The sequence below is a fragment of the Giraffa tippelskirchi genome, chromosome 7 (assembly GCF_054371585.1).
Source record: "Giraffa tippelskirchi isolate mGirTip1 chromosome 7, T2T-mGirTip1v1.2.pri, whole genome shotgun sequence".
NCBI lineage: Eukaryota > Metazoa > Chordata > Mammalia > Artiodactyla > Giraffidae > Giraffa > Giraffa tippelskirchi.
This window is the reverse complement of record NC_137281.1, coordinates 145,346,592-145,372,660: the sequence shown is the minus strand read 5'-3', so window position 1 is coordinate 145,372,660 and position 26,069 is coordinate 145,346,592. Positions and strand designations below refer to the sequence as shown.

Here is a 26,069-nt window from a genome sequence, read left to right as displayed (position 1 = left end):
GGTCTAGGATATAATCCCTGACTATGATTACACTTAGTTGTCATATATTCTAGATTTAAACTGGAGCCGTTTCTCGGTCTTTGTCTTTTATGATACCAACGTTTTTGAAGAATACTGGCCAGTGCTGGAGTTGTCTGATGTTTCTTCATCGGAAGATTCAGGTTATGGCTTTTCAGCAAGCATACACTGCTTAAGTGATGATGTATCCTTGTCACTGCCTCACAGCATGAGGTGACTGACGTTAAGTGTAATCAACTGGTTAAGACTGTGTCTGCCAGGTTTCTCCAGTTGAACGTTACAATTTTTCCTTTTATAATTATTAACAACTTTGGAGGACTATATTTTAAGACTATGCAAATATCTTTTTGCTCATTAAATTTTCACCCACTAGTTTTAGCATCCACTCTTGTTCTTGACTGAATCAATTATTACTCTGATGCCAAATGGTGATTTTTCTTATTGCATCATTCCTTGGAAATTTAATAATTTACTACATTCCACTTTAAGGAAAAGCATCGTATTCTCCTATATTTATTAAGGTATATATTTATCAGTTGTATATACTCATGAACTCATTTTATTCAATAAGCTATAACTGATTACTGTCATTTATTTTAAATGTCCCAGATTTGGCCAGTGGGAGCCCCTTAAGTTACCCTCTGTGTCCTTTAATGTTTTGTTACTTACTTCCTGTCACAATAAGATATTCAAGTTCATCTCTTACTCTCCTTGCTCCAGTCTTATAATCAATCATTTCTCCTAGGATGCTGGCATGTTTTAGCAGGAAATCTGAGTAGCTTTTTGTTGTTGCTGTTGTTCAGTCACTAAGTCGTGTCCAACTCTTTGTGACCCCATGGACTGCAGCATGCCAGGCTTCCCTGTCCTTCACTATTTCCTGGAGTTGGCTCAAATTCATGTCCATTGATTCAGTGATGCCATTCAACCACATCATTTTCTTTCTCCTCCTGCCTTCAATCTTTCCCAGCCTCAGGGTCTTTTCCAATGAGTCAGCTCTTCACATCAGGTGGCCAAAGTACTGTAGCTTTTTAAGCTAAACATTCCTTGACATGGTTAAAAAATCAGAGGATACAGAAGTGAAATATTGTTGTAAATAATCTTAGAATAGTTCAAGGGAAACCTAAAAATATTTTAAAAGAAATAGGGACAGACCTAAGTCATGTAGAACATGTGTAAAATAGATTTATTTTGTGCTGACTGAACAAAGCCTTAAATACAAAAACCATAGTGGAAATCTCCTAATTCTGTCCAAAATATGATAGTTTTTAAAACACATTTCACTTCTAATATTTCTATAATTAACATGAAGACTGTAAACAGTTTAAATAAAGTTTAGGCAAATAATGCATTTCTAGGATATAGCAGCATGTATGGAGTAACAAAACTATAAGAGAGCTAGCTAGGGTATATTGAATAATTTATTTTACTTCTTCCTCCCAAAGAAGTTTCTTCAGTTTTAATGAGTACCCATGACTATGAGAAAATTATGTATTTGCAACAGTCAGATGCTGGCCTATGATACATGGAGGCAGATGAAAATCAGGAAGTACAAGTGATACTGATAAAGGCAGACCAATATCAATTAGCTAATGCAGTCCACAAATCTTTTATATGATGAATTTTGAAAATTATTTGCATGGCTGGCCTAAAGGCTTATTTTAGAATAATACTTTATAGCAGACAATTTTGATAATGCATGCTATTATCAAAGAGTAATTTTAAAAATGGAAGTTGCCTAGGAAAGGTTAAAAAAAATACTGTACCAAAAAATTACTTTAATAAAACATAAAATCCACACAACCGTTCAAGTTGTCTGATTTCTCTAATATGCTTCCAAATCATCCGGAACTTAAGTTTTGATTGCTAACTTTTTCAAAGCATCAGTGGAATCACAATCCATTCATTCATTCATGCATGCAAAAATATTTTAATAAGTGCCTACTATTACTACTATTTACTTCATAAATAGTAAAAATACAAAGAACATATATGGGAATGAAGCATGATACAAATTTCCTTGGGTCACCATGGGACACAAAGAGGCAGCTAGGAAAGAGATGAATTTAAGTCACACCTAAATTCACACATTAACACCCACTAGCTGTGAGACTCTGGCAAGTTACCTATCCTGAGAGTCAATTTCTTTATCTGTAAAATGGGAATGACAATTTGTGGCTACAGTGGGTTATTAAAAGGACTAAATGAGATAGCAGAGGTAAAGTACCCAACATGGTGCCTGGCACAAACAGGAGTCCCAAAATGTTAGTTCCTTTCCTTTTTTTCCACATATCTAAAATGATAGCTCTATGCCTAACATTTCAACAAGGTTCAATATGATAAAGATTCAATAGGTCCAACAGAAGAGAGTCAACTTGCTGGGTTCATAACCACATGATCATGGATTATCAATGAATTGCTTTATAGATTATTAATTACTCATAGTTATCAATATCAAAAAATATATAGATCATATACCATGCTCTCGTTTTTAAAACAAAGTTGATCATAATGTTCCATTAGGATCATCAATCTTTGTTTTAGCCAAGAAAACATGGGACAAGGATGAAAATAAAAGCCAATTCTGACAGTAAAGCCGTTCTGAAATAACATGTTGCTTCAAAGGAGAGTTAAAAGTCAACTGAAATGTCTTAACTATCGGATGAGGTTTCAAGGAATTAAAATACTGGAAATACATAGCCACATCAGTATAACAAAAGAGACAGTTACTAATGCTTGGGAGGGTTTCTACCTACCTACCAGAGTATCTTTCTCCTGATCCTGTTTCTTCAGATAGCTCAATACAGACATTGTGTCTTTCTCCATTTTATACTGCTGTCTCTTTAACTCTTCATTACATCTTGCCAGTCTCCGGGAACTATCACGATACTCAATCCTAGAGAGTTCTGTGACTTCCAGCCTGGCCTCCCAAAGGGAGGCATTGGCCTTGGCTCTCTCCACAGCAGAGTCCTCAAGTTTTACAATCTTCCTGCACAGGAAGAGGACATCAACAGCATATAACTATTTCTCTACTATATTAGTATTACACCTTTCTCTTTATTATAATTTATTTTGCTTGGCATTTATAATTTATTTTGGCACATATGAGCAAATATTGTTGAATGAATAAGAAATACATATAGTCTGTTGCCTCAATGTTTCTCATTGTTGATATGTGCACTGTAGATGAATGGGCAAAAATAGAAAACACATGCTAGTGAGTTCTAGGAATGTGACAAGCCCTTGGCACTTCCAGAAAATGCCAGACTAACCATGCAGTTATTTTTTTTAAATCACACTGTAGAATACTTATATTAATACACTAGGGGGAAAATTGCAAATAAATTTGTATATTGGGCTATTATCTTAGGAAGAAGAAAAAGAATATTCCAAAATGACAGTAGCGGTTATCTTTGGATAATGGGATTATAGGTGGTTTTGTTCTGTTTGACTTACCAGGTTTCCTAAACTTTCTGTACTGAGCAGGCATTACTCTCTTAAACAAATTACTTTATAAACTTTACAAGGATCCGTTGTGGTCCCATATATAGTGCTGTTGGACAAGATGCATGATTCCAATGTGTCTAGGAACCACTAGGGTCATCCCATAAATGCAGTGACAATCTAGCAGCAATTCCAAAGCTGTGAAGGTTTAATGCTAGAGCAATCTTACCCACTTCAGAAATTCTCATCATTTGGGGAAATCTGAATACTCAAATCTTTTGTTTTCCTTCAAACCAAAAGGAATACTTGAAAAGGCCCAAGGAATTACTTCAATCACCCAGACATCCTTCAGGATGTTTAAGTGCCTCTCAACCACACAGCTGAGATCGATCAGGTTACAGGCAAAAAATAACGAACCCAGAACACTACAGCACAGTTCTTGCGGGGATGGGGGGAAAAAAAGATCCAAGCTGAAGCCTACAGGAGCAGACATCTTAATTTGTTTAACAAATATTAAGCTTCTTCTATGATTCCGACTCTGTTCCAGGTGCTGGAGATAAGGTGAATAACGCTTAGTGCCTATTCTAGAGAATCTCTGGGCCTTGAGCAGGATTTCCCAACTACTAATATACTGAGCCATATGATTCTTTGTCTCGAGTGGGGCTGGAGGTTGTTAATGTGCACTGTAGGATATTTAATAGTATCCTCGGTCTGGTAGAATCCACCAGGAATGCAGGAGACGCCGGTTCGATTCCTGGGTGGGGAAGATCCGCTGGAGAAGGGAAAGGCTACCCACTCCAGTATTCTGGTCTGGAGAATTCCATAGACTGTATCATCCATGGGGTCGCAAAGTGGGACAGACTGGGCGACTTTCACTTGGTCTCTTATCCACTAGAGGTACCCAGATGTGACAAGCAAAAATGTCTCGACAAACATCCTCAGGTAGGCAAAAATTACCCCCCTCCCCAGCTAAGAATCACTGGTGGCAAACACTGCTGTCCAATAGAACTTTCTGTGACGTTAATGTTATCTAGTCTGTCCAATACAGTCACCACTAGCCACACAGGCCTACTGAGTACACGCAATGTAGCCGGTACAAACAAGGATCTGAATTTTTAGTTTTTATTAAATTTTAACCAATCTTAATAGCCACACATGACCGGTGACGACACTAATGGACAGCAAAGGTCGAGAGGATCTCCGACCTTCAATTCCAGTGTCAGAACTAACCCTTCCTCCTCACTTTTAGTTCTTTTCCCCTCCACTAGCACTTATTCCATTCGGTCCTCAGTCAGTCAGTCAGTTCAGTCGCTCAGTCGTGTCCGACTCTTTGCGACCCCATGGACTGCAGCACGCCAGGCCTCCGTGTCCATCACCGACTCCCGGAGTTTACTCAAACTCATGTCCCATTGAGTCGGTGATGCCATCCAACCATCTCATCCTCTATCGTCCCCTTCTCCTCCCGCCTTCAACCTTTCCCAGCGTCAGGGTCTTTTCAAATGAGTCAGTTCGGTCCTGGGAGAAGGCAATGGCACCGCACTCCAGTACTCTTGCCTGGAAAATCCCATGGATGGAGGAGCCTGGTAGGCTACAGTCCATGGGGTCGCTAAGAGTGGGACACGACTGAGCGACTTCACTTTCACTTTTCCCTTTCATGCACTGGAGACGGAAATGGCAACCCACTCCAGTATCCTTGCCTGGAGAGTCCCAGGGACGGCGGAGCCTGGTGGGCTTCCGTCTATGGGGTCACACAGAGTCGGACACGACTGAAGCGACTTAGCAGCAGCAGCAGTTCGGTCCTATGTTACTTCTATTGTTGCGGAACTTATCTGCCTCCTCGTTAGTACATTCCACATAGGCAAGGGCTGTGTCTAAAAGATTTCAGGATCCCAAATCTCAACATTCCGGTCTTAGTTGAAGCAGTATGGGGTATGGCATGCCTTTGGGGAATTTCTGAACAACGGAGGTGTCCTTCTCAGAAGCTGAGAGAGGGGAGAGTCCGGGAGGGGAGCGGGGAGAGGGCGCCAGTTGGCCGGTCCCTGCGAAACTCCGGAGGGCAGGCCCTGGGGCAGGGACCCCAGGGTGGCTTCCTCTTACTTCTTCTTCTTCTTGTCTTTGTCTTTGCCCTTCCCTTTCTTTTTGTCCTTCCCCTTAGCCGGCATCTTGGCTTCTCCGGGGGCCCCGCTGCCGTGGTCTTCTCTCCGCGCCGCCCAGGCACGGCTTCGTCTCCAAGGACACCGGCTAGCCGCGCAGGTAACGACCCGCGCGAGCCGTTGCCGGCGCGCAGAGAGCGCACGCGCCCGTGACGTAGCCCCGCCCCGCCCCCCGGGGCCCAGTCCACTGGCCAGGCCGCGGGGGGCGGGGTGGAGACCGGCTGAGGGCGGCGGGCGGCCGCGCCGTGGCGGCGCGCGCCCGGTGAGTGTGCGAGCGCGGGCGCGCCGGAGCCTGACTGGGGTCCCGGCTGGGCGGGCGAGGAGGCCGGAGCCGGTCAGCCCCCGGGCGGCGGCGGCGGCCAGACCGTCAGGGCGCCCCCCCCGAGGAGGCTGGATCCACCGCGCCCCGTTCGTCGGAGCGCCGCCTCCGCCGGGTTCACAGCTTTTGACGTCTCGCCCGCGCGTCCTCTCCTTACCTCGCGCCGCAGCCAGCGTGGCCGTGGCCGCCCAGTCTCGTCCCGGCTCCGCCCCTCCCGAGGCCACCTCGGCTCTTTTGGTTTCCTTCTCCCTCTCCTGGCTCCTAACCCTTGCTGGTTCTGTAAGGGATGGCGCAGCCAGCGGGCTTCCCAGGCCAAACATATTTTGATGAGGCGGTTGAGGACTGGTCCCCAGTGTGGTGGGTGGTTTGGAGGGTGAGGCGGGCGGCTTGCGGGTGTCGGGGAGCCTGGGGGTCGGAGAGGCTCCGGGGACTCGTGGAGAGTCCTTGGAGAGGAGTATCCTGGCGTCAGGTCCCGTTCTGTCCTGTCGCTGCCGTCCCCAGATTCCCATTTGCTAATAACCTGCGCGTGCTGCTCTCCCTTTTCCGCCAGTCGCGTGAAGTTGAAAGCTCTGGCCTTTTGCAGTGTTGTTTTTGTTTTGGTGTCGTCACCTCTCCCCCGCCCCAACCCCGCGCACACCTGTGAAAAGGAGTAGTATTCAAAAGTATGGTTCGCGTTTTTTCAGAGGAGGAGCTCTGTGATGATCCCTTCTTCATTCAATGAGTTTGTCCGTGAGTCATCGAGGAAGACAGGGAATTCTGGGGGCCGAGACAACAGTTAGGAAACTTGCGATTGAAGCTCTGCTGCGCATTAGTCTCCCTTTCAAATTGAATGTAAACATTTCTTTAAAAACTTCATTGTGCATCTTCTCCATTTCTCTCAGGAGAACCTAATCCCTGGAACCTTTCCAGATGTCTCTGATGCAAACCTTCCTCCCCACACCCCCCCACCCCCCGCCTTTTTTTCCCAGCTACGTCGTTGATGTTTCTGAATTGAGTGGTTAAGAGGGAACTTGCTGACTGTTAATATTAATAAGCACTGAAAATCTTAGCCATGCCATCTGCTGTCATGATAGTTAGTGGCTTGCTCTATTCCTGGTGCTTCCCCGCCCCCCCCCCCATTTGCATGTCACACTTCCGTGGGTCCATGGTGGAATTACCATACATTGAAGGGGTTTATTCTGATATAGGGGAGAAGGCAATGGCACCCCACTCCAGTACTCTTGCCTGGAAAATCCCATGGATGGAGGAGCCTGGTAGGCTGCAGACCATGGGGTCGCTAAGAGTTGGAAACCACTGAGCGACTTGACTTTCACTTTTCCCTTTCATGCACTGGAGAAGGAAATGGCAACCCACTCCAGTACTCTTGCCTGGAGAATCCCAGGGACTAGGGAGCCTGGTGGGCTGCCGTCTATGGGGTCGCACAGAGTCGGACGCGACTGAAGCAACTTAACAGCAGCAGCAGCATTCTGATATAGAATCTATAAAGTTATGATTGGTTTTATATGTCTGCGTGTTAAGTCGCTTCAGTCGTGTCCAACTCTGCGACCCCATGGACTGTAGTCAGCCAGACTCCTGTGTCCATGGGATTCTCCAGGCAAGAATACTGGAGTGAGTGCCCTTCTCCAGGGGATCTTCCCGACCCAGGGATGGAACCCGCCTTCTCTAATGTCTTCTGCATTGGCAGGCGGGTTCTTTACCACTTGATATGTCCAGGGTTCTGAAAATGTACCCTACTGATAACTTACAGAAAAGAGAGTGTAGGATATCTCCTATTAGAGGCTTTATATTTGGAATTCATTCTAAAAAATTGGTTACTGTGAACCTGAAAGTCAGTCCAAGTCATCTGTTGTCTGTATATTCATTTATAAACATGAAAATTTGCAGTAAGATTATTTCTTAATATATGTGCATAATACTTTAGTTACATGTACTTCTTAGTTATTTTCTCATACAAAATATTTTTTTTATTGACTTTAAGTTTGACTTTGTAGTTAAAACTGTTGTGACTTGAATATGGCTAAGAGAAATGCCCAGATTCACACTGTAGTAGAGGTAGTTCTAGAATCTACAGTCTTCTGAACCTCCACATTCTCTGCCAAAGAACTAGATGTTATTATTCAACCATCTGTTTGTAAAAGTAGGAAGTTGCTATTTGGCAGTTCATCTGGTAGCGTTTCCTTTCATACATTGTTGTAGTTTTACTATGAGGTTTATTTCATTGAATACATTTGCTTTGTTTTATTGTTTAGAATGCTAATGCTTTTAAAACTTGGGATAAGCACTTGGTATTTTTTTGACTTGGTTTTGTAATTCTTTTTTTTGTTTTTCTGCCCAGTGTGTGTAGTTCCTGGTTAACATAGAAATGCGGAGTGTCTCGGCTGAATCCTCACACAGACAAGATCATTATGGTCCTGGTAGGTGGGGCAGGTATCTGAATGTAAGGTAACATCTCTGCTGTCTTAAAGCTGTTAGTGTCCTTCTTTTGCTCCTGGGTTGTTTTGTTGTTGTTTTTCCCAAATGGGATTTTCTGTCTTTGCCAAATAATGTCAACTTTTCTGTTGTCCCATTGATTCTTATATCAAGTGTGGAGTTGCTCAAAAAGCCAAATGAGAACTTAAGACTATATCTCAAAATTATTTTAAAACTACATATTATTATTTCTATTTTTTTTTCTTCCATTAGTTCCAAAATTAGGTTTAGTCTGTAAAGGCATCTGTAGTTTTATTCTGGTTTAGCTTGGAGACCAAGTTTCTGACACCAGATTCTTAGCTTCTCTGTCCACCTGTGCAAATCAGATCTCAGAGACAGAGTTTTGGGTGAAGTGAAAAAGAAGAGCTTTATTGCTTTGCCAGGCAACACAGCAGGCTCATGCTCTTGAAACCATGTGTTCCAACTTGGGGAAGATAGTGACAAGTTTTATAGTAAAAGAGGACGTGATCAACTTGTGGACATTGTTCTGATGGTTTGGTGGTGAGTTGGTAAGTAGGAGTCAACATCCATCAGCCTCATGTTTAACTGATCTGGCGTCTATGTGCTTGTGGGCAGCATATCATAACTTCTCCCACCTGGAGGGAGTTTCAGTATCTGCAAAATAGCTCAAAGATATTGTTGCGTGTATCCATTGATGGGGAAATAAGACTTTGACCCAAGGCTGCTCTTGACTGTTTTCACCCTGGTCTCTCATTCACTCCCTTCCCTAATTAACAACTTCTTGAATCTGCCCATTGAAACTCGGAACGTCAAGGAGGGTGAATGAAGGCTGTTTCTTATAATCAAAGAAATGGGGAGCACAGAAAGGCCTTGTGCCCAGACGCCTCACAGGGCCCTGCACAGTATCATTTCTACTCATAAGTCATCCTTGAATAGCACTGATGCTATTCTATAAGTAGGAGAAGCTAAGTGAACCATTTCTGATCTTGTTTTTACACAGGCTTTAGAATCTTGAGTAAATATATTGTCATCCAAACTCTATCTGAAGGAGACTCATCAATATTTCTGAATGTTATGGAGGGTTAATTTCATCCTACTTTTTCATTGCATTTTGTTGCATGTGTGCACAGTCAGTCATGTCCAACTCTTTGCAACCCCATAGACTACACTTTACCAGGCTCCTCTGTCCATGGGATTTTTCAGGCAAGAATACTGGAGTGGGTTGTCCTTTCCTCCTTCAGGGGATCCTCCGGACCCAGGGATTGAACCCATGTCTCCTGCATCTCGTCGCATTGACAGGCAGATTCTTTACCACTGAGCCACCGGGGAAGCCATATGGTACAAATATAGAATTCTATTAAATAGATAGTCTCTTGTGATAGAATGACTAGTTCACATCCCTGCGAGCAATAAGGAATCTTGGAAGTAAAAGATTTACAAATTTTCAGTTTTTTTTTTTTTTAACATTCACTGTTTTATTTACATACAAAATCTGTTGCTACAGATAATTATTATCTATTGACAATTTATTTGCAAAATGTTTAGTTTTTATTGTCCATTCTGACAAACCATTACACAATAGTTAAAGGCAGTTATTTAAGAAAGGTTATATACCCAAATTTCAGGTCCACTTATCTGCACTTTTCATTTGATGGGCCTGTCCAATTTTCATTCTTTTAAGAAATGTTTAGTAAGTACCAACTGAATACCAGGCTCTGATAGCTCGAGGGGTAAGTGGGAGCCAAGACAGGGCCCCAGCCTTCAGGTGGCTTACAGTCAGATATATAAGGTGCTGACCTGATCATTGATCTCTGAGACTATACAGACTCAATTGGAAGCTATGCATCTCCACCAAGCAGTGATGAATTAAGGGGAGATGGTATGGACTCTAAATGCTACAGCAATTTGGAGGCATGAAAGACTGTCACAGGAAGTTTACAGGAGGAGGTAGGCTGAAAGTGAAAGGGAGGACTTTCTGGGAAGGTGAAACAAATGAGCAAAATCAGTGTGTTTGAGACAGTAATTTAACCAGAGCAGTGGTTCCCACAGGATGGTCCACACACCTGTAAGTGTCAGCATCATCTGGTAACTTGTTAGAAATCCTCATTCTCAGCCCCCACTTGAGACCCAGTGTGTTGAACTGGAAATCCTGACAGTGAAGCCTGTAATCAGTTATATATTTTAACAAGCCATGCGGGTGATTCTGATGCTTGCTTAGAGCAGAGGGTTCTTGTGTGAAAGTAGTGGGCAAAAACTTTGGCAGAATAGCCTGGGACTTAGAAGGACTTAGAATGTTAGGCAAGAAGTTTGTCTTTTATCCTACAGAACAAGGAGTCACCAACTTGTAGCTTGAAGACTGGATTTGGCCCATAGATACGTTTCATTTCACCTGCACGGTGTTTTGTTTTGTTTTGTTTTTAATGGTATTAGTTGTCACTGGCACCTCACTCTAGTATTCTTGCCTGGAGAATTCTGTGGACAGAGGAGCCTGGCAGGCTGCAGTCCATGGGGTCACAAGGAGTTGGACACTAAGCGACAAACACACACATTTAAAAACCATATTCTACATAGAAATCTGTTCTCTTAGCTTATCTTGAAAAATCAGAAGACCTGGCAACATACTGGGCCTGTATTTCGTCATGGCAGCAATTTGTGGGGACATCAAGTAACTTACCCTTTAGATGGGACATGTGCTTTCCAGTTTGCACAGTCCCTACCACTTCCTGTTGATTACACACATCTTTACTCACTTATATTTTCTGCCTGGCCCCAGTAGGTATTTCAGTATTTGAGTTTGTAACTTCTGTTACGGGCAGTGGGAAACTGAAAGTTTTTAGAAGGAAAGTGTTAGGACTTATGTATTCATTAATTCATTCAACAAACACTGATGAATTAAACATGTATTACAAGCCAGATTGTTCAGTGTTCAAAGGTGAATGAATCTCTACCATGATATAGTCTAGTGGGAAAATGATGCAAATAACATTTTAGAAACAGTTGTGTATGGGTTTGAGAAGAGAGACTTTGGTGACTGGAAGACCAGTTAAGAGACTATAGTGGTCCAAAGTCTCAAGTGCTAAAGGCCAGACTTTAAATAATCAGTAAGAGGCTAGGAGAGAAGAAAGAGAAAGAGATGGGAAAGATATTGCAAAGCAAAAATCATTAGTCCTTGATAAGAGATTGGATGTGAGAGAGGAGAATGCAAAGATGATGAAAATTTTGCATCATAAATTAGGAAATTTGTGGTACCATTAACAGGAACAGGAAATTAGAGAATCCATTTAACCCTCTGTTAATTGGGCAGGGGGTCTGAGGAAGGGGTTTGTTTGGAGATACAAGTGTGAGGTGTCTCTTGTTTTGAGTTTGGGTATTGGCCTATACACAATATGAGTGTTTTTAAAAAGAAAACTTAATAGAACTGTGGTCAAGATTGCATACCTAGGGGTAGATATCACTCATTCCATTCTGGAAAACCAAGAGAATACCTGGAAAAGTGTTTAGTTGTAGGCAACAACCTGTAAGAGGATCTTTATTAAAAATAATTGCCTTGGAGGCCCTATAGTTAAAATTTATTACGTTGTTTACATCCTCTCTTGAATGTACAGTTTTCAGGTTTATGTTGCATTGGTAAGTTTAACTTTTTATTTCTGAGAGAAGAGAAGATACTATATAACTCAGATGCTTAAAGACATTTTCTGAGTATCAGAATTTAAGTTATAATTGGCTCATGAGGTAGTTCGGAGAAGGAAATGGCAACCCACTCTAGTGCTCTTGCTTGGAGACTCCCATGGATGGAGGAGCCTGGTAGGCTGCAGTCCACGGGGTCACTAAGGGTTGGACATGACTGAGTGACTTCACTTTCACTTTTCACTTTCATGCATTGGAGAAGGAAATGGCAACCCATTCCAGTATTCTTGCCTGGAGAATCCCAGGGACGGTGGAGCCTGGTGGGCTGCCATCTATGGGGTCGCACAGAGTCAGACACGACTGAAGCGAGTTAGCAGCAGCAGCAGCAGCAGCAGCAGCATGAGGTAGTTCAGGGGTGAGGATTGTCATAACTGTTGCTATGTTGAGATAATAGCCCAACTCTTTGCTCTTATGATCTTATGTTTGCAGTACTTGATTCCCTCTGCTTTTAAAGAATTCTTTTTTACTGTGGTAAATATATATAAAATAAAAGTTGTTGTTTTAACCATTGTAAGTGTGCAGATCAGTGTTGTAATTACTTTCACAGTGTTGTACAGCTATCACTATTATCTATTTACATTTTTCATCACCCCAGCAGAAACTCTGGACCTGTTAAGCAATAGCTCGCATTCTCCCCTCACCACAACCCCTGGTAAACTCTAATCTACTTTCTGTTTCTACACATTTGCTTTTTCTAGATAGTTCATGTAAGTGGAATCATATTTTTGTGTGTCTCAGCATAACATTTTCAAGGTTCATGTGGTAGCATGTATCAGAAAGTCTTTGCTTTTTATAGCTAAATAATATTCCATTGTATTTGTGTGTGTGTCCTATTTTGTTTATCTATGCATCTGTTAATGAACACTTGGGTTTTAAAAGAGGAGAAAGAGGCCAAGAGTACTAGATTACAAGTTAGGAGATCAGCTTGATGATCTGCTTTCCAAAGCCTAAATAGATTGGAAATAGAAATGCAGAAAGAGATAATTGTATCAAACATAGGAGAAAGGAAAAAAAAGAAAGAGAACTTTGTTTTTATGAGTATCTGTATCCATCTTCTATAGGTTGAAGAAGTGATACATTAGTTAAAGGAAACAAAGTGAAAAGCCCAGAAGGAAAAGAAAATATTGGTAAGTAACTTATAGAAAGTAATACCCTCTTTTTCCATAGGTTAGATTTCTTTTTATTTATCTGACCATGCTGGGTCTTTGTTGCTACATGCAGGCATTTTCTTTCTCTGCTTGCAGCAAGCGGGATCTTCTCTCTAGTTGCAGTGAGTGGGCTTCTCGTTGTGGTGGCTTCTCTTGTTGTGGAGCACAAGCTGTGGGCTTCAGTAGTTGCAGCTCATGGACTCTAGAGTGAGGGCTCAGTAGTTGTGCTACACAGGTTTAGTTTCCCTGAGGCATGTGGAGTATTCCTGGACCAGGGATCAAACCCATACCCCCTGCATTAGCAGGCAGATTTTCAACCACTGGACCAGGGAAGTCCCATAGGTCAGATTTCTGCTTTTTTATTCCTAGCTGAGAGCTCACAGTAAATGGAAAAGAGATTAATGAGCCAGTAAAAGCTTTCACAAATTCCACAATCCTTGTTGGAGAGGCCCTCATTTGTGTAAGTTGACATAAAAGTCTAGTAATTGTGACACTTTGATTCATGTCCCACAAAAGAGTTTTCAGAATTAGATGGTGGCAGCTTACCGAAAGAGGCAGGCACATGACAGCACTGATCAGTGATAATAGACAGTATGATGTTGAGGAAAACTAGCTCAAAAAGCATAGCAATCTGGGACTATTTGTTGACAGAAGAGCAAACAGTCCTCTAGACCTATAGTCCCCAAAGGCATCTCAACTTTCCAGAAAAATATAACTGATAGTCATAGTCATACCTCTGGACCATGAATAAAATATGTCACTTTAGGAACATTTTTACCAAACACTATTAAAATAAAAATGTTATGGTATTTAGAGAAGATGTATCATAAAGACATATTTGAGGAAATGTACATATGTGGAGCCCCTGTTCTTGGTTTTATACATGAGATGTCATTGTAATATTTACCTTTCTCAAGTTGTTCATTTTGATTCAACATATTTGAAGGAGTAGCTGTTTTTCACTTGATAACAAGAAAGGGAAAATACGTTTTCACTTCTCACAAACTCCAATATAACCAATGACAAATGGCACTGATCCTTGTAATTACTCTTCTGCAAATAAGTGTCTCCCACGGTGGATATAGGTTTGGAGGCAGAGAGAGTTTTTCACTGTAGATTTTCATTATATTTGCTTATTGGGGCAGTGTTAATCCTCTCCTGATTAATAGTATCTTCTTACCTAAAGGACTTTCTACTTTTAATGAATGGGTGAAAAAAGGCCTTGTGACTTGTGCAGAAAGCCAGGCAGCAATAGCAAGAGCTTTCCCTGTGCAGTGATTATTGTAGCTAAGTCAGGCCTGAAACAATGAAGAATGAAGTCATACACTGCCTCATCTCATTTCAGTATAAGACTCAGATCGTTCATTGTACAGAGCAGCCCTTCTCGACACATGTCTAATAATGTTTTGATTAAAATGGAATAAAGTATAGAAAGAACTAATCTGTTCATAGGAAATAAGTTTATATTTGTTGGTAACTACCAGTGCGTGAATTCTAGTTCCTTTTTGGGAGAGTATTTGACCTTAGTGTTGGAGGGACTTTAAAAGAACTCTCATTCCACCAGCCTTCTGATCTGTGAATCCATTTGGACAATGTGATCAGATGTGGGTTGAGCCCTTGGGTCAAAATTCTCCTCTCCCCATCACATGCTGCTGCTGCTGCTAAGTCACTTCAGTCGTGTCCGACTCTGTGCGACCCCATAGACGGCAGCCCACCAGGCTCCACCGTCCCTGGGATTCTCCAGTCAAGAACACTGGAGTGGGTTGCCATTTTCTTCTCCAATGCATGAAAGTGGAAAGTGAAAAGTGAAAATGAAGTCCCTCAGTCATGTCCGACCCTTAGCGACCCCATGGACTGCAGCCTACCAGGCTCTTCTGTCCATGGGATTTTCCAGGCAAGAGCACTAGAGTGGGGTGCCATTGCCTTCTCCCCCATCACATGAGACAGCGCATATTGTTGGGAAATTCTTACTGTTCAGTCTCTCCCCTGTAGTTTCCATGCTCACAGGTCTTACTACAGCTCCTTGGCAATGATCTAACAAAAGTTGTTTTTTTAAGAAACCTTCTTTTATCTAGTTAGAATTTTAAAAATGCTGGTTATGAAATTTTTGTGTGGTTTTCAAATTATGCTAGTTGTCAGTCTTAACCTTTTCTACCAAATATCTCTTCAGTACCTAAGTATTAATAACTAATGCTACCATTGTGTTAGGATTTTTTTCTCTGTATAAGTTGCTATTCTGTTGGTACAATTATTTTCACTCTTTATTTTCCTTGATTCAGTATTTAATTTTTATTATTCAGTTATTAACTGATGTCTGCAATCTGAAAGGTAGTGACTCTTTTCTTCCTACTTGTTTTTAACATTATCTGACTTTAATTTGAAGTATTTAAATTTGTTTTCACTCTTAGGAACAAGCAGGACATTGTTTGAGTTGTAGTTTTTCTGACTTTAATTCTTTTCCTTGTTTGATGCATGATACAGGGTGCTCGGGGCTGGTGCACCGGGATGAGCCAGAGGGATGGGATGGGGAGGGAGGTGGGAGGGGGGTTCTGGAAGGGGAACACATGTACACCCATGGTGGATTCATGTCAGTGTATGGCAAAACCAATACAATATTGTAAAGTAAAAAAATTAAAAAAAAAAATTCTTTTCCTTAAGTAAAATATTGGGACTGTAACATAAATGGATGGCTTCAACTGGTGGGATGCGATATTTTCAGAGCACTTAAAAGTCCATGACATTTTTAATTTTCAAGGGTTCATATCATTGGAATAACATAGTTTCTAAAGCAAGAAGTATATAAGTTGTGTTAATAGAAATATATATAAACTGGGGAAAAAAGCTGAACACAAAATATTATACAGATACTAGTTTTAATTGGAAGTAGCCAGTTTCCAAGATGGCCTCCACTGATCCTCACCTCCAGTATTTATACGTTTGTGTAGTCCCTTGCACATTGTATCTTTATGGATACATAAAGCATTGGTCTTTATGACCAGTGGAATACAGGAAAGTGGTAGTTTATAACCTGCAGGGTCATACAAAGTATTGCTGCCTTTGCATTGCCCTCTCTTGGATTGCCCACTCTGGAGGAAGCCAGCCACCATATTATGAAGACATTTAAAGCCGTATGGAAAGTCCACGTGGGAAGCAACTGAGGCATTTTTCTAACAGCCAAAAAATCAGCTTGCCAGCCACTGAAGTGGGTCCTCAGCCTTAGCCAAACCTTCAGATGACTGCAGCCCCAGCCTGCATCTTGACTACAGTATCATGAGAGACTCTGAGCCAGAACTATCCAATTACATCACTCCCAAATTCCTGAACTACAGAAACTATGAGATAATAAATGTCTGTTGTCATTCTAAGCAACTAAGTTTTGGAGTTGTTTGTTGTGCAGCAATAGATGACTAAGGTACAGTATTCTAAAATATTTATTGGTTTTATATGTAGAAGAGAGTTTGGACAGTGTAAACAGTGCTTACTATCTTTTGTGCCAGGTTGCTTCAGTCGTGTTCGACTCTGCAATCCCGTGGACTGTAGTCTGCCAGGCTCCTCTATCCATGGGATTCTCCAGGCAAGAATACTGGAGTGGGTTGCCATTTCCTTCTCCAGGGGATCTTCTTGACCCAGGGATCGAACCCACGTCTCTTAGGTCTCCTGCATTGGCAGGCAGATTCTTTACCACTAGCGCCACCTTATAACAGTTTAACAATTGAATGTGTTTGGTTAAAGAAGTTCAGTTTAGCTATCGAACTTACAGATTCAGAAAAAGAAAATTATAGTTTCTCCTAATACAAATTGAAGGTATTCATTAATCATTATATTCCCTCTTAAATATTCATTTACTTATGAAAGTGTTCTCCCTTTTTATGTCACTTTGTAGTTTATTACTATGTCACTTTTTTTATTTTTTAATTGGAGGATGATTGCTTTACAATGTTGTGTTGGTTTCTGCCATACAACAGCTTAAGTCAGTTATATATATATATATCCCCTCCCTCTTGAACCGCCCTCTCCTCTCCCATCCCATCCCTCTCAGTCATCACAGAGAGCCGGCTGGGCTCCCTGTGTATATAGCAGCTTCCCACTAATCTGTTTTAGACATGATAGTGTTTATGCGTCAGTGCTACCTATTGTTCTTTCTGATCAACACCTTCTTGGATACTCTTCTAGGTGCTTGGGTTACATCAAAACAAAACAAACAAACAAAAAAAGATTTCTGCTCTTAAGGAGTTCGTATCAGAGAAACACAGATAGCAAACACAGTAAATAAGCCATCTAGTGTGTTAGAATTGATGACTAGTATGGTGAAAAAAAAGTAAATCAGTGTAAGGGGGATTGAGAAAGCAGATGGAAGTAGGGGACACATGAGGGGGGTAGTTATAGTAGTTGAGATAGATGTCTATAAGGAAACGGCATCTGAACAATGATTTAAAGGAGCTGATCAAGTGAATGTTTGGGAAAAGATGGTTCCAGAGTGTGGGGACAGCTAGAGCAAGGCCCTAAGGCAGGAGCATATGTGACATTTAAGCACAGAGGTCAGTGTGGGTGGCGCAAGTGAGGTGAAAACCATTAGTAGTGAGGTCAGAGGTAATGGGGTGGAAGGCAAAGCAGGTGGATCCATGAATCCTTTTGGACTTTGCTTCTCTGAGGGAAATGGGAAGTGATTGCTGGACTTTGCAATAGAAAGGTGTGTTAGACTCTAGGGTAGTGAGGGTAAAAAAGGAGAGAATAAATCACATGAAAGATGATGGTGGCTTGGGCCAAGACGGTGGTGGTGGAAGTGGTCAGAAATGGTCAGATTCTGGAAACGTAATAAAGGTGCAATTACTTGCTTCTTCCTAAATGTATATTCTTTACAATGTAACTTCGATGTTTCTCGCATTAGAAAATGCAATCTAGTATCCCAACTCTAGAATCTGGGCTAGTCTCCTGACTTACTCCTGACTCATGGAATATGGTGGAAGTTACATACTGCTATTTCCAGCCCTGAGCCTCAGATAAGCCTTTTGGGCCTCTGTTCTTTTTCTTTGGAACCTTGCCCAGTCACAAGAACAAATCAGAGCTAGCCTTCTGGAGAATGTGGAACAGAGACGTGTCATCCTAGCCAGGACAGCCAGCCCCCAGTCAATCTGCTGCTTGATCACAAGACCATGAGGGTTTAAACCAGAAGAACTTTCCAGCTTAGCCCAGCCTAAACTGACACAATACAGAATGGGGAACTAAGTAAATGGTTCTTGTTTTTTAGCCACTAAGTTTGAGTGGTTTATTATGCAACAAAAGCTAATGGATACAGATATAAATAATCAAAACAAGGTGCACAAAATTTTGGAGCGGCAGGACACAGATCAGAAGTTCTTGGTCATACACAGGAAAGAGACCAAGCTGCCGTAAGACCATCCTCTCTGCCCTGTGCTCTTCCCCACCCGACAGCTACCTTTCCCTAGTGCCATATCAGCTGACCCTTCCTGTGACCTAGCAGATAACACTGTGGGCTCTAGAATTGGACCATCTGAGTTTGATTTCTGGCTCTTTTCTCTTAACTGCTGCGTGGTCTTAAATTACTTAAGCCTCAGTTTTCTTATTTCTAGAATGGGGTTGTTAATTATAAAATCTGCCTCACAGGGTGGTATTGTGAGACTAAATGAGATAACCCATGTGAAATACTTCACATAGTGCTTGGCGAATGTTAAGATCTCAATAAATGATAACTGTTATTACCTCAGATTGTTTTCCTTTGGCTAGTCTTTCCTCTGCATTAAATGCTAACCTCCCTGTAATCTCTTGCATTCTAATCTATTTTTTGTTTTCATTTTGTTTCTCAACCTTTGACAAGAAATTCTTGAGGAAGTTTAAAAATGAAATCAAATTATCCATAATTTCCTGCTGTTTTCATCTTTCTATAGTCTCTCTGCTCTTTGTCCACGTCTCTCTTATTTATGTAGTTACTTCTGTTCACTTTTTGTAATCAGTTCAAATGTCATCTCATGATGCCTTTCCTAATCCTCTAGGTAGATCTAGTCATCTGTGCGTTGGGCTCTTTTATCATTTTTATTATTAACTTAAAAAGATGTGGTTATTAGATAAGTGAGTGGAACCTACCAAGGCTCCCCACCCTAATTCTTACATATAACTGCCAGATTCATATTTGTGACACTCCCTTGCTCAAAATTTTCAGTGGCTTCACATTGCCTGCAAAGTAAAGTCCGAATTCCTTAGCTGAGCATATGGTGTGTTCTACTATCTGACCTCAGTTTGCCTTTCCAGTTTTGTTTTCTACAACAAAATGGTCTTTTACTGTCCCTTGGGGTTCCCCCATCCTCTTTACATCCAGGTCTTGATTCATATTATATTTTTTCCTGAAAAGCACTCCTCCCATGTCCTAATTCCCCTCTTCATTACCCTTCTCAGAAGCTTCCTCTTTCACAAAGCTTTCTCTGACCATACCAGCTCGAAATGATCTCTCCCTGCTTTGAAATCTCAGAGCATAGAACTGTGCTGCTTGTCACATTTTAACTTCACAAAGGTAGTTAAATTAAAATTTTCCTGTTTACTGTAGTCTTTTAAAGGGCAGATCTAAGATGATTTATCTTTGCATGCTGTATTTATAAGTAGCATTAGGCAACTGATCATTTCTAGCGCTCTTCTGGGCTTCTTTGGAGGGAGTAAAGTTGGGGATGTGATACATAGCCATAGTAAGACACTGGGAAAAGTAGTACTCCCTGCCCCAGTGCTCCTGTCTACAGATACCATCATCAGCCCAATTGTATCAGGTCCATTCAGGATGTCTTTACTGACATGTTCCAGGCTCAGTAGTTGGCTTTAGGAGTACGAAAGCTCTTTCTTTCCTTCCCCTATACACCCTTCAAATAGCAAGGTGTTCTGGGGCTGTGGCCCTTGGCCCTTGGTATTGGATCTGTAAGTCCTAAGTTATATCCTCAAATGAGGCATTGCTTACTGTGCTTAAATCTGTCCCAGATTTACCCAGTTAGACCCACTTTGGTTTTATTTTGTCTAACTTATATTCTAGGTGTTTGGGCTAATTCAGTCCCATCAGCTTACTATTTAAAAATTTCATTCAGTTACATTTTAAGCTTGCTTTATGTTCAATTTTTACTTTGTTAAAGTCAGCTTTGCTGTGGAACTCAGAAGAATTGGCAGTGGAAGCTTTTACATTTCAATGTTTTCAGACTTTTTGGTAGACCTTCCTAATCACCTCTCTCGTTCCATTATTTTACACTGTTGGGAAATACTGTCATTTTAACCAAGTTAGTCAATATTGATATTTGCTTAAGGAGGGAATAGAAAGACATTAATAGCAGTCAGGTGTCACCAGGGAACTGTTTAAGGAAAACAAGTCCACTTGTTTGGAAATCTGATTTGATACCTCCAGAAGAGTTCTTTCTCACGCCTGTCCTCTATTCTGTTACACCTCTACATTCCAGCCATACTGAACTTGTATTTGAAGTTCTCAGAATTCTCCTGCGTCACTTCCCATGGTAATTCCTGCCTCTGATTCAGGACCAAGCTTATGCCTCTCATCCCTTAAAAAGCTTCCCACTCCCTTCCCACTTCCATCTTTCTCCTGCTGTGATGAGTTACTTGTCCCTTATATCCACTCCTGCCATATGCACAGAACTATACCTGTGCATAGGTCTGTCAGAGAACTTGCCACGGTATAGTACAGCTATTGGTTTATCTGTCTGTTTCTTCTAGTAAGCCGAAATCTTCCCCAGGAGCTGGGTCTGTATTTGAATTGTCTTTTGTATCTAGAAGCTAGCATAGTGTCTGGTATATATTAGACACTCAGTGATGCTTATAAATTAGACAATCCAATGCCAGTCTCCTAAGTTCATCACAGAAATGGAAGCTTTTGAAGAGTGCTACTCACTTCTCTACTATTGGGCTAATGTTGTAAAAACATAAATTAGTAGGGTATAGGTACTATTCTTATAAGACTACATATTTTATAAATGTAACATAATTAAATAATGTTATAAAAACATTAATTATGATCTCCTGTGTAAAAACACAGAATTCAGTTCCTTGGCAACTTAAGCCCTATAAGCAGTAATTCTGCCAGTTGGCACTTAACTATCATAAAAGTAGATGAATCAGATGATCATGTATACTCAGAAAAAAGGTGGGTAAGGGAGGAGTGAAGAATAAAGAAGGGAGTGAGTTAGCAAAATGCCACACGGGTGCAAACTAGCACAAAGGTGAAAGTGATTCAAATGAAACTAGCTAGAGTCAAAAAGGGTGAAATAGGGGCAAAGAGCAAAAGGCAATCAACAGCGAGAGCAAGGAATCACAGGGACTGGGCAGACACGAGCAGGTGACTACCCAGTGTGGGGGGCCCAGGTCCTGTGGGATTGTGGTCTCTGAAGCTCTGGGGGACATAGAAGAAGGGAACCCAAAGTGCGATGCTCCAGGGAGGCTGAGTTGGGGGGGATTGGTGTTTACTACAGAGACAAAGATGCACTGAAAAGACCTTCGAAGGAGATGGGGATAGTGACTGACCCTAGCTGGCACCAAAGTCTCAAAAGAATTGAACAGAGGGCTTTGTTGCGGGTGAATAAGGAGATAGCAAGAGAGGTTGAGAAGACTAATTCTGAAGGAGTGAATTTCGATATACTGATGTATTCTCTCCAGTCTATGTACATTATTTTGAGCAGCATATAACACTTGTTATATAGTTGACACACATTTGGAGAAACCATCCTGGAAGTTTGGAATCATGATTTTCCAGTGGGCGGATAATGAATCTCCTTTCGGAAAGAAGTCACTTGTTATACATTCTTGATCCAGTCCCTGAATCACTGGATCACTATTCATCCCTTTAGAGAATATATTCAACACCTACTATGTGGCAGTATCGTTCCAGTGCCAGGAACACATCCATGAACAGACAAAATTATCTGCCCATGTATAGGTCACAAAGGGCAGGGGGAGTCAATAGGGAGTATGAGAAACAACCCCAAAAGTAGTAAATTATATAGTGTGTTAGAAGACGAGGAGTGCTGCGGAGAAAAATAAACAGGGAAGGAAGTTATTGATAGAAGACGCATGTGACCAGGTGGGTTGCGGTTTTAAATATAGTGGACAAGGAAGGACTCTGAGAAGGTGACACCTGAGCAGAGACTAACAGTGAGCGAGCCTGGTAGGCTGGTGTCATGTGAAATAGGGTGCCTTTCTGTGTGCTCTAGGCTGTTTGTTGTAAGCCTTTCTAATGCCATGCTTAAAGTAGCTAATCTTAAAGAAAAGTAAGATTGGAAGTGGTGTTAGAAGGTGAATGTTGAGAGCATATGGTGCAGTTTGTGTGTTCATCCTTTGCTTTCTCTAAAATCTGCTGTTTACTTTTACACTGAACACCTGGTATGATGCTGCAGTTTTCACTTTGTGAAAAGGGATACCTGGTATGCATTTTTTTCCCCTTAGTTTCTTTTGGAAGAAAAACAAAGGTTTGCTTAATGGAAATAGAAACTGGAGAGTTGTTTTTTCCCAGAAACCACAATAATAGAAAAAAATATGAGTGAGCCCTGAAGAAGCTGCTGTGCAGTCAGTCACAGCAGTGGAAGCGGGCTTGTGACTGGAGAGCCCCTAAATACACTTCCGGCGAGTGTGGAATGTGGTCTGGGCTTTGGACGAGGCCACAATCTGTTAACGCTCAGAATCTGAAAGATTGTTTTTGTCTTCAGTTCTTCAGGTTGATCTACATGACCAGCCTGGCTGCTGCAAAGGGAGAATCCACCAAAGGGAGTGATTGAAAATGTGAGTATGAATCTGGCCCAGCAGCCGACCTGTTGCAGTGGTTGATTTTCTGACGAGTTTCCTTTGAGATTCTAAGTTTTGCTTTCCTTAGCCAATAGCTTTCCTTCCTCACTGCAGGATAAAAGTTCAGGCTTGAAGAGTGTTCAAACTGGTAATTCTCACTCTGTCTTTGAGGTACTTCAGAACAACTCCAGCTACTTCAAATAGCTTTATTCCAAATGCAGTTAACTTGAATTTGCTTTATTTTATTTAGTATGTTACCTAGGGAGGGAGAGAGACATTTTGATAAAACGCATCCTGGCAGATCAACAAATCTGAGAATGATTAATGGTCCTCATCTGTACTCCAAGCATACTGAGTATTCTACTGCGATTAGAGGACTGGGGAAGGAGGACTTTGGAGTTAGATCTTGTTTAACTAGTAACCATGACTTACATAAGGAGAAGTTCAGAGGTGAAAGGTGAATCAGAAGACCCAGAACTGTTTTGAGCAAAGTACATAAGAGGCAACTAGTTCAGTTCAGTCGCTCAGTCGTGTCCGACTCTTTGCGACCCCATGAATTGCAGCACGCCAGGCCTCTCTGTCCATCACAAGAGGCAACTAAGGAAGCTTGAAATGTTGGAGGATATAGATGTGACCTTCCTCAGTAATACCAGGAGAAAATGCACCCTATGCAGGAGACATTTTTCCATGTAACCTTACTCTAGTTTTTCTGCATCATTTGTATCTAAAATCCAAAGTAAATAACGCTGAGCACTTATAAGTTTTTTGTCTTTGTTATAAGCACATTAAGAAATACAAGCAGTAACTTGCCATAATGTACCGCTTTATGACTCAGCAGATCATTGAGCCTTTCTGTCTTTATTTGCCCTTCTGCTGTTAAGTGCTTATGGAGATAACATGGCCTGAAACCTGTGAAGCATATTTTAAAAACCATAATGGTCTATTTAAGTGTTTCTGAATTAAGTTGATTTATTTCCTTAAAATGTGGTTGAATGTGCAAGCCACTGGCAATATTGGTCACAGGTGGCCTGATTTTTAAAAGCTGTGAACACATCAGTGCCAGGGACTTTGTAACTTTTTTGTAACTTTCTAACTTTAATTCAGAAATTGAAGCTTCTATTTATCAATCAAAAAGAAGAAAGAGGGAATTCTTCGGCTGTCCACTGGTTAAGACTCTGCACTTCCACTGCGGGGGGCACCTGGTTGGGGACCTAAGATCCTGCAAGGCACATGGTTCATGAGCGAAAGACAAAATTGTCAAAATGGAAAGAAAAAAATAAGATGCAACATTAGGAGCAGGGTGACAGAGAGAGCCTTTGAGTATGTGTGATCTACCCTACTATTAAAAGCAGGGCAGGGGATGCAGGTTTGATCCCTGGTCAAGGAACTAAGATTTTTTGTGGCCAAAAAATAGAGGGAAAAAACAAAAGAGCATGGGGAAATATATTTTAAATCCCAATTTCTTCTTGCAACCAGATACTCTTCAGAAAAGGTGCTCAGAGCGTCTGTCACCCTAGTCTAGCTTGTTATGCAGGTGGTTAGGAACAGAAGGACCAGCTTGGGGAAAGGGGTGGGATTTCTGTAATGAGTATTTCATCTTTTACAAGTGTAAACAAAGAGGCCAGTTGGTCTAACCTTGCATGTCTTTGTCCTAGAAGCCACTGCAGGTGTGTTAGCAGCACTGCTTCTGTAACAGAAGACTCGCTACATCTTGGAAGAGAATGGCCATTTCCCAGGGAGCAGCCTTTTTCATGCTGGTAGCATCCTGTGTTTGCAACACTGTCTTCTACAGAGAGCAGCAGACTTGGTTTGAGGGGATCTTCCTGTCTTCCATGTGCCCTGTCAATGTCAGCACCAGCACCTTGTATGGAATTATGTTTGATGCAGGGAGCACTGGAACGCGAATTCATGTTTACACCTTTGTGCAGAAAATACCAGGTAAGTGCAACTGGTACCCTCACCAGCATCTTTAAATCCACACTTTAGCATCTCCTCCTCCTGGAAACAGGTGTGCTGAGAGTGTGTGATGTCAGTTACAGAATCTTACAGTCACTGAATGTCTTTCTTCAGAGAAAACTTTGGACTATAACTGAACACATATGGTTTAATTTGGTGTAAAATTAAAAGCGATCAGGACTCCCTGTGGTCTGAACCCATGTGTCTAAGAAGTGTAGTTATAATTTGTCTTTACTTTTCTCCAAAGGTGAATTAATACTCCAGGGTTCAGAATATTGAGAGTGGTCTTGAGAAAAAGACCACTACCATCCTTGGAAAAGGGAAGGAGGGGACCCTGAAGATTAACATTTTCTGAATATTCAGTCTTCTCAAGTTAGACACAGAGTCTAGGGAAAGGAGTAGAAGCGAGGTGCCCACCAGAGAAATGGCAGAGGGACCCTCGGTGATTACTTTTGATCCTCTCTCCCCCTACCCAATACTCCCTCAAGCCATTCCTTGCAGGTATGATGACTTGGAATCTCTGGGGGAAATAGCAGGTTAATATGATACAGAGCTCAGGATCAGGAAGAGTCTGACTTTTGATAATCGGCCATCTCTCTTCTGTTTTGCTCATGGACAACATAGGAGAGCTTCCAGTTCTGGAAGGGGAAATTTTTGAATCTGTGAAGCCAGGACTTTCTGCTTTTGTAGATCAACCTAAGCAGGTGAGTTTTTTACATTAAATGTTTAGATTCTCAAATGCCTTGATAACTTGACCACACCACTGCTGTTAAATATCTTATGCTGTTCACTGCTGATATTGAGGTCATGTGTGAGATCAGTTTTCTGTCCTCAACTAATCTCCTGGATAACAGTAATTGTATACCCTGGGCTCACCAGGGCTTAGGGGGAAGGAGGTGTGAAAATAGCTTGTCACCATGCTGGGAGAACACCATCTTTCAGGAGATTGTGCTATTTGTACTGACTGTTTAAGATTTTGATTTGAAGCCATCAACTGTGTTAATTAATGTAGATGCAGAAAATGGTTGTGAAGTTCTTATAAAGTAAAAGGTATACACATGGCGACTGAGGTGCACTCCATTTCAGATGCCCTCATACAGCACAGAACCATGGTTATAGTCTAGAAACTGGGCAAAGCCAATG

The 26,069-nt window shown here is 41.6% G+C and overlaps 2 protein-coding genes across 60 annotated transcripts in view; one reads left to right on the top strand and one right to left on the bottom strand.

Annotated features, from left to right (window-relative positions):
- The window catches only part of BBOF1 (basal body orientation factor 1), a 38,358-nt gene extending 32,650 nt beyond the window's left edge, over positions 1 to 5,708 (bottom strand). For 8 of the 14 annotated variants that reach the window (XR_014059255.1, XR_014059254.1, XR_014059256.1 and 5 more), the window contains exons 1-2: positions 5,557 to 5,708; positions 2,776 to 3,004 (exon numbers count right to left, since the gene is read on the bottom strand). Coding sequence is in view for 9 of the 14 variants with exons in the window: in XM_081509053.1 (XP_081365179.1) it covers positions 2,776 to 3,004; positions 5,557 to 5,621 (294 nt within the window). In the remaining 5 variants the exon portion in view is untranslated. Of the gene's footprint in view, positions 1 to 2,775; positions 3,005 to 3,471 lie in introns of all 14 variants that reach the window. The other 6 variants (XR_014059257.1, XM_081509058.1, XR_014059258.1 and 3 more) reach the window with 3 other exon arrangements.
- Positions 5,709 to 5,819: 111 nt separating this feature from the next.
- Positions 5,820 to 26,069, top strand: part of ENTPD5 (ectonucleoside triphosphate diphosphohydrolase 5 (inactive)) — a 34,125-nt gene continuing 13,875 nt past the window's right edge. For 2 of the 46 annotated variants that reach the window (XM_081509142.1, XM_081509117.1), the window contains exons 1-7: positions 5,820 to 5,874; positions 8,267 to 8,345; positions 13,110 to 13,175; positions 16,694 to 16,770; positions 22,895 to 22,967; positions 24,626 to 24,908; positions 25,551 to 25,630. In XM_081509142.1, the coding sequence (XP_081365268.1) occupies positions 24,692 to 24,908; positions 25,551 to 25,630 (297 nt within the window). In that variant the 5' untranslated portion in view covers positions 5,820 to 5,874; positions 8,267 to 8,345; positions 13,110 to 13,175; ... (1 more) ...; positions 22,895 to 22,967; positions 24,626 to 24,691. Of the gene's footprint in view, positions 6,289 to 6,614; positions 6,763 to 8,266; positions 8,369 to 9,602; positions 9,700 to 12,643; positions 12,701 to 13,109; positions 13,176 to 16,693; positions 16,771 to 22,894; positions 22,968 to 24,625; positions 24,909 to 25,550; positions 25,631 to 26,069 lie in introns of those variants that run through there. The other 44 variants (XM_081509139.1, XM_081509101.1, XM_081509145.1 and 41 more) reach the window with 33 other exon arrangements.